The sequence below is a fragment of the Apis dorsata genome, unplaced genomic scaffold (genome assembly GCF_000469605.1).
Source record: "Apis dorsata unplaced genomic scaffold, Apis dorsata 1.3 scaffold_1013, whole genome shotgun sequence".
NCBI classification, from domain to species: Eukaryota; Metazoa; Arthropoda; class Insecta; order Hymenoptera; family Apidae; genus Apis; species Apis dorsata.
Window position 1 is genome coordinate 75,772 of NW_006264112.1, and position 9,558 is coordinate 85,329.

Here is a 9,558-nt window from a genome sequence, read left to right on the forward strand (position 1 = left end):
TTTAATTTTCGTTTTATTTTTTTAAAGAATTTAAAGAAATCATTCTTTAATAAATATATATATGTAATCGAATATTCTAAATATCTACATTTTAAAAGATTATTATGTTTTCTATTGTGTATTAGTACTGTTGATTCAAATTATTTTGTAAGAAGTTTCGTAAGAATGCACGGCAAAATGAAGTTACAATTTTTGATAATGTTAATCATTTATTAGAAATTATAGATTCCTTTAAAATAAAACTCGAATATGTATATAATATGTATATAATATATATGTATAATTAATCTAATTTCGAAAGAAATTTTTTTTCGATCTGCGAAGTTTCCATCGTTTTTTTTTTTTTTTTTTGAAATTTGAAGTCATCCAAATGTAATAATAAACTAAATTTTATCCTGTGTATCAATGATTCCTCTTTTGAATCTCTTAAGTGGAGATGGAAAAAATCATCGCGTTAATAGTGCATGTAAATACTTAATAAATATTTACATATATGAAAAAAAAATATGTAAAGAAAAAAAATATGTGAGAGAAAGAATACATCGAAAAAATAGAACAAATCTTAAGAAAATTTATAACCTTAAGATGCGTGAATAAAGATATAAAACAGAATATTGTAAGAGACTTAGTATTTTTTATATTTTAAAAAACAATTCATATCAACTCAGATAAATTAACATTAAAAATTTTTCAAGTGAAATTTTGACTTTTTTTTCGTTTGATTATTCATAACGAATATTTAAATTATTGAACATAAACTACCGCTTAAATCTAATAAACAAATCCAAACAATATACATATATTGAAGTCATTAATACTAATCATTTAATCATTGTACTCCAGTAAATCTATACAAAAATTGAATTTAATTTTTTTTCAATTTCTTATTTACATTGTTATATTTTAAAATTAAATATATATATAATTCTAACTTTGAATTGTGATTTTAAAACTCTTGTAATTATATATTTTGAAAAAAAAAATTTAAGATTCTTTTCTTTTTATAGAGTTTCTTTTTAAGAGTTTTAAATTTAAATCCATCTTTCCATTATATTATAATTAAATTCAATTTTTGGATTTGAATTCTATTAGAAGTGAATATCAAATTTTTTATGAAAAAATTCACATTGTAAATGTATTGAAATCAATAAATTATAATATATATATTATAAGTTAATTTATTATTTTAATTTAATTTTGATTTATTAAGTAAAAAATTATAATTTAATTTATAATTCATTTTGACTGATCATATGTTAAAAGTTATTTTTTAAAAATATTTGATAAGTTCTTAATAAAAAATGAGTTAATTAATAATAATTAAAAATTCAATGAGTTCTTAATAAAAAATTTATTTACCAATAGTAATTGAACATTATTTAGCATGATTTTTTTTAGCATTTGTTAATTTTTTATATGATTACATAGTTTTAGAGTAGAAAAAAATTAATTTCAAAATTATCATATAACAAATAAATATTGTTATTTATAATTGTTTTATTTTTTTAAATTAAATTATAAGTGATAGAATTAGTCTGATATTTATATTATAAGTGATAGAAAAGTCTAATATTTATATTGGATAATATAATAGTTATATAATAGTTATAAATCATAACAAAAGTAATTTTTAAGTATTTAAATTATATTAAATTATATTTTTATATTTCTGATATTTTTTAAATATATATTATAACTGTATAAATATATTCAAGTTTCATTTCATTTTTTAATTGTGAATGCAATACAATGCAATCAAAAAAACAAATATTTAATTGTAAAATAAATTTATTCAACAGATATTAAATTTATAATTATAAAGGTTAACACGCTGAAAATATTTGCCATTTTTGAGAAATACTAGTAATACTTCATCATTTAGATTCTAATACTCAGATAATACAGAATTAAATTTAAATAATAGAAATTTATTTTTAAATCTTTTAATTGTTATCTTTTATTGTATTTTATGTATGTATTTTAATGACAGAAAGCATTATATCACAAATCTTAAGTTCTCAAAAATCAACAACCTATAATATAATAAGAAATGAACAGAAGTTTAAAATTGTATTAAAAAGAAAATTTTTATTAATTTTTTTGATTACAATGTATCACATAATTACTAAATAACTTTTATTTATTTAAAATTATAAAATTTTCAATCTTCAATATTTCACTTTCCATTTTATAAAATATTTTTTTTGGAATATTAACAATTTGTTTCAATTTTTTATGTTGAATTATTTAGAAAAAAAAATAATTGATTTAGAAAAAATTAATTTAAATTATAACTTAAATTATAAATTAATAAATTTAAATTAAAATTAATTATTAAAAAAAATTTTTAAGAAAAATTTCAAATAAGTATTAATAATATTCAATATATGTAAATTTTCAATATGTAAATTTTCAAATAAATATAAAAATAAGTATTTCCTAATTTAAAGATAATATTTAAAAAAATGTATAAAAATAGATATAAATTATAAAAATTATGTTTATATTATTTATTTAATTTATTTTATGAAAAAAATGTAATAAAATATTGTCGTAAAATGTTATCTTTCATAAAAACTTTTTTATAAGATGTCCATAATATATGTAGAATTTGATTATTCCACTTGTAAATTTTTAATTTACTTGTTTTTTGTTGTGCTAAAATAAATATTAATATTACAATTATATTTTATATTAATATATATAAATCAATAATTCATTACATATACATTAAAGTTATATAAAAATTAAGATATCATACATATCAAAAACATTCTTATAATGTATCTTGTAATTTTTTCATTGGTACTTTTAATAATTTTAAGTATATTTTGAATATGATTGTGCACATTATCAAAAAGATCTTTTATCAAAATACAAGCACGATTTGCTTGTAATATACATACTTCTTTTAATATTCTCATTATAGTACTTTTAGAATTAATTGTATGATCTAACATAACTTTTGATAATCTGAAAGTCGCTATATTACTTAATCGCATTGAGAGATGTCTAAAAAAAATTTATAATTAATATAAAATTTATATAAAATAAAATGAAAAATAAATATAATATTTTTTTTATGATAATATTAGTATGTATTACACAATTACTTACTTCAGAAGAGATGATTTACTTGGTTTTAAAAATGATATTGAATGACACAATGCTGTATCTGAACGTTTAAGTCCTACTTCTAATGTGGTACAATTAATTTTATAACCAATGTAAATAATATTTTTTTTAACAATTTTATTTCTATTAGAAATTAAATTACTTTGAGTTTTAGATTGTTTAAAATAACAATTGTATTGAGGAATTCCTTTTTTTGTTAATTCTAAAAATCTATTTCATGATACAGAATGATTAATAAAATACAATACATTATAAATTTAATAACAAAATTACATGTGATTTATCTTACTGTTCTGCAAGAGTTTTATTTTTAGTTATATATAAAATATCATCCATATATTTTATAATTTCTCCTGTTTTTAAATATGTTGACATTTCTTTATTTAATATATAATTATAATATATATCTGATAAAATAGGTGATAACATTGAACCTTGAACAATTCCTTTTCCTATGATATGAATATTTTCATTTATTTTTATCTATAAATTGAAATATTATGTTTTATCAATTTTATGTTCCATCAATTTTAAATAATATTTATATAATTCATAAAATAATTTTTTTATTTTATTTCTTACCCTTTGATAAAAGATATATTTTGAGATACTTTCTAATAACCAGCTTTTATTTATTAACTGATTCCATTGATTATCAACTGAATTTGCATAGAATTTATCAGATGGGAAAGGTAGTTGCAAATCAGAAAAATATTTATGATAAGTATTATCTTTTTTTGATATTTCAGATTTAATTGTATAATATTTAAGTATTAAATTTTCTGGAAGATTCTTACAAAGTGATTGTATAATATTATATAATTCAACTAAATGAAAATTTAAAATTAAAATTTTAATATATATGTATAAATATATTAAATCTTAAAAATTGAAAATACTTATACCCTGTATGATAGAACCAAAAGCATTTATTACATCACAACATACAAAATATAATTTTTCTGTTTTTGAATTAAGTTTATATTGAACAATTGATTTCCATTTTTTCGGAAAATTAATAACTTCATAATTCGTGGCATACAATTGTTTCAAAAATTTAAATATTATAAATAAATAACCAGCATCACGAGATCTAATATATAAAAAATTAAAAAATAACTTTTTAATTAATTATTTTTTAGAATATAAAATAACTTACTTCTTTTTAAGTTTAAATATAGGTCGCACATCAGAATATTTACAAAGTAATTTATATATGCCTATTGATGGATTCCATGTATTACGTTTAATATTTGGTTGTAATATATTTGAATGTATTCCTTCTTTAATGAACTTTTTTTGAATATTATTCCAAGTAAAACGTGTAATATATAATCTTTCATTAGTGTTTCCAGAAACTTTCGTTATATGAAAGTAAGTATATAATATATTGAAAAGAAATTCAGTAAAAAACCATTTTACAAATTGTGCTATAACAAGCCATTTTGTTTTTATATTTGTAACATTTTGTAACCATATAATATTAATAATCTAAAATATATAAATGTATTTTTATCTTATTATATAACTTAATTATATTAAAAAAACAATTACATACATCTAATTTTTCAATGATAGGTTTTAGATTAAAATATTTAAAACAAGGTGTATCCAATAATTGAAATGTAGCTCTCTTTATTTTTTTTAAATTTTTTATGCTTCCAAATAATCTTTTAGGAACTACCTTAGCAAATATAAGATCAAAAAAATTTTTCAATTGTTTTTTATTAACTTCATATATGCATTTTGTTTTTTCATTATACTTTTGCTTACAAATTAAATGCTTTAAAACACTATAATAATTAAATTTTTTATGTCTATTCTGAAATTTCTCTATAAGTAAAAAATAATCTTCATAATTAATAGCAATAATATCTTTCCTATTTCCTTTTGTAATAAAATCATATATTTCATGTCCTTTTTTATCTATGTTAAGAATACAAATTGAAAAACTTTTGTAATTAGTATAATATGGTAATATTTGAGATGTATTACATAAAAAAATATTTAAGTTTAAATTATTAAGAAAAATATTGTGATACGTTATTTCTTTATAAAAGTTTTTCTTCTTTTTTATCTTATATTGTTCATTTTGTTTATCATTTCTATTTGTCTTTTCTTGAATCTTATATTGTTCATTTAATTCTAAAATAATAATTTAAAATTTAATAATATTTCAAAATTTATAATTATAATGAATTTGCATATATTTCAATATATTTATTGATATAAATAATAAAAATATAAAAATTTATTTTATAATATTATAAATATATTATAAACATATGAAAAAAGATTTGAAAATATTATACTTGGTATGTAATAAATAGGATTTAAAGAATTTATAAATAATGCATCTGTCTGTAATTTCTTCAGTTTTCTATTAACATTGAATTTAAGATGATCAACAGCAACTATACATTTTTTTAAATCAGAAATGTTAGACACTATAAAAGCACTGCATTTATTTTTTTTAATTATTATTTTATGATGTAAACAATACCTAATTTAAAAAAAGAATTAAATGCATTTAAAGATATATAAATAATTAAAATAATAAATTTAAAAATACAAACTGTTGAAAATATGTGCCAAAATCTTTTTTTAAACTTCGCAAAGTAAAATTATCCATCATTTATATTTTATGATTAAAACAATACTTTTACAAGGCAAATTCCAGCTTTGACTAGATGAGAATCTAAATTTTCAAAATCTGATGTTATATTCTCATTTGAGTAATAGAGAGAAAAAAGCTAACTAGAGACGCAATTGTTATCAATCGAGATATATATATAATAAGATACGTTTTGACATGATAGTAAATTATAATTTTTATGATTAGTCTTATAATTTTTATCATAACATTGAATGTGATATTATGATATATACATAATTATGATATCATATAATAAAAATCATATTTAGTATTGCATGAAAACATACCTTACATACGCGTCCTGCAGCGTAACAATTGCATCTTCTCCTTAAATTTTTTTCTTTCTAATACTCCAAATAAGAATGTAACATCTAATTTTAAAAATCTAGAACCTTATCTATGACCAAATCTATGCCAGATTTTCGAAATTCTTGATGCAAATTTTATTATCAAAATGTCATCAAATTTAATATAAATTTTGATTGATATTGTTAATATTGTTAATTCAAATAAATTCAAAAAAATAATTAAACAAATTCCCACTAAAAATCTAAAAACTTGTACCAACGCTTACACCAAAAACGCATTAAATCTTGCAGTAAAGTTTGCACCAATTCTTTTAGAATATATTACTTATAATATATTTCATATATTACTTATAAACAAGAGTCTCAAATAATTGTTATGATGAAAAAATAAAATATGAAATATAAAATCTTATGTTATATGATAAAATAATGATTGAAGTTTTTATTTTTAAAACAATGTGTAATTATTTACAAAATGCAATTTAATAATTAATTATTAAGTTTGAAATATATATTTTATTTTATTATTTGTTAATTATTCATTTATTCTTATCATTATCATATAATCATTGTTTTTATAATTCTAAATATTAAAATGTTCATATATCTCAGAAATTATAATTTTAAAAAAATTAAATTTTAATTGAGATGTTAATAATATTTAATTTTTAATTATTTTTTTATTTTAGAGAAAAAATATATCTTCATAATTATTAAAATATAATAAATGCAAAAAATAAAATTATTTTGATATATTTATTTTTTATGCAAATTTCGAAAATAAAATATTATCTTCAACATAATTTTATATTTTTATGAATCAAAATTTAAAATAAATACAATTTTTTCAATTCAGGAGAATATTATATCGTGTTGTTTTTTGAAATTCTTCATACAATATGTTGCAATATCCATTATTATTATTATTATTATTATTATTATATAAATATAAATAATAATTATTCAAAAATTATTCAAAGATATATAATTTTATATTAATATAATTAATTTGTGCTTAATAAAAAATCTCGCAGATAGAGGAATAGGACAATCCTTCTGTTCAGCGATATATGGTGTATGTGATTTTATTCATTATATTCTATATACAGCAATATATGATATATATAAATATGACACTTTGAAATATATATATTTATCTAATATTTAATTCAGAATTGTTGGATGACGACAATATTTTTTCAATCATTGTAGTCAATTCTTCTACGGCAAATTTTCGCAAGAAGAGAATACATGATTATTTTGTCATTATATATTATTATGTATTATTATTATATATTATTATTATATTTTGTCATTATATATTATTTTATCATATATATTTCCATTGTTAGACAGAAGTTTACGCATAGTTACCAGACACGCGCAACATGCTATGCGTTTTATCACTAAAAATGACTCAATTTCTCTAAGGAGAAATTTTTTTAATAGATGCTTTTTTAATAGAGGCACTATTGTGATTTATGTCATATAACGTAATATAACAATTACCAAATCAAAACTAAGCATCGAAAATTCATCGAAGAGAAATAGAATATATTTAGTAGAATATATTTAGAAGGAAAAAAATATTGTCGATATGTGGAAATTCTAATGTTTATAAATGTATTGATCCATTTATAGACATTAGAATTTTCATCAAAATCAACCAATTAAATATTTTTTTCATGTATATATAATAATTAATTCAAAGGATGTTTTATTAGTCATGAATAATTGTTTGTACTATGTCTCATGCACTATTTTAAATTATCTTTTAATTACAAGTTGACGTTACATTTTCTCCGTTATTTTGTTTCAATTTGACTTTACATTTATAAGTATTTATAAATATAAATATGTTTAATTATTTTGTATAGGTATGTGATCGAAGCCTTAGCATCAACATATATTGCTTTTTTCAGAGGTTTTTTTTATCTATAATTATGTTTTTAATTATTTTTATTTATATTTTTTAGTCATACCAATAAAATTGAATTGGATTAAAAAATTAAAAAAATAAAATGTAATAAAATAAAGTTTAATAAATTCACATATTTTAATTTCGATTTAAATATTATTACAAACAATAATTGTAGCATTTCGTTTTTTTTTCAATTCGATTTTCTTAAATAATTAACCGTAATTTTATTGTATTATTATGTAAAAAATAAAATTTGATTATTAATTATTTCAAATAAAATCGATCATAATTCAAATTTTATTACAAAATGTTAAAATAAAAATTCCAAATCAATCTTTCTTTAGATTAATCTTAAGAAAAAAAATTAATTTTAATTTTAGAGCAAAAATTGTTAATTTTTTTTTTGTCTCTTCTAATCTTTTGATGAATAAAATTCAAAAATATTAATTTTAAGTTTAAAAATCCATTAGTTATAAACTAGTTAGTTAATAATTAGTTAATAAACTAAACCAATTAGTTAATAAATTCGTATAATTAGTGATTTTAAGCGTATTTGATAGATTACTTAGATGATTTGTAATCAATTAATTCCATAAAAGAAGTCATTACATGAGAATAACAATTTAGATGCGATAAATCAAAATTAACTAAACAGATATATAAACTATAATATATGTGTTTTTCTGATTTATTAATAAAATATATATAATGATATAATGATTATGATATGGAATACATATATATAATAATTAATTTAGATTATATACATATAACAATTCAATATGATTATATTATATTGAAAAAAAATATTGAAATAATTATTGTATCCCAGGAAAGAAATCTATTCATATTATATGATAAACTCAGTAATTCAAAGATACTATTTATTTAATAATATAAATTGTTTTAATTATCTCTATTAATAATGATATCAAATTTATATAATTAAATTTGATTTATTGTGCCTATATAATCATCATCGATATGCAAATAATAACTCTGTTCATTGGACGAACTAATATGGCGTCCTAGTCTTAACCTGCCAAATGAATTTCAAATCACTAATTTTATCTACAAATAATTTTTGAATCAATGGATTTTTAAACTTAAAATTAACATTTTTTGATTTTATTTATCAAAAACTATTAGAAGATATAAAAAAATTAAAATTTTTTAGTATTCCAAATGAGTTTAATCGAAAAAAAAAAAATATATACTGAATTGATACAAAAATAAAAACATTTATGTTTTTGAAAAAAAATTGAAACTATCTTTTATAATTTTTTATTGCTAGAAAAATTCTGTTGTGCGTTGATTATTAGAGTTTCAATCAAGAAATAAAATTAAAAGTTATTTTCAGATTTTACATTATTTTTTTATAAAAATAGAAAAAATGTTTTTTTCAAATTGGAAATATTAATAACTGATATTAATAAATATTAAATTTTTCATAATCTAAAATAAGAAATATAAATTTTTAAATTTTAATCAAAAACAATATGGGACATTATAATTTTAATTTTTTTTTGTTTTTATAA

The 9,558-nt window shown here is 17.5% G+C and overlaps 1 protein-coding gene across 1 annotated transcript; it reads right to left on the minus strand.

The window, feature by feature from the left end:
• Positions 1-2,493: 2,493 nt before the first annotated feature.
• Positions 2,494-5,947, minus strand: LOC102672905 (telomerase reverse transcriptase-like). The gene is made up of 10 exons (XM_006624253.2): positions 5,712-5,947; positions 5,448-5,638; positions 4,694-5,280; positions 4,295-4,626; positions 4,041-4,228; positions 3,718-3,962; positions 3,425-3,618; positions 3,118-3,345; positions 2,762-3,012; positions 2,494-2,658 (listed from the first exon to the last, which is right to left on the minus strand). The coding sequence occupies exons 1-10, from the start codon at positions 5,768-5,770 to the stop codon at positions 2,525-2,527; spliced, it is 2,409 nt and encodes an 802-aa protein (XP_006624316.1). The 5' UTR covers positions 5,771-5,947; the 3' UTR covers positions 2,494-2,524.
• Between the last annotated feature and the right edge of the window lie 3,611 nt (positions 5,948-9,558).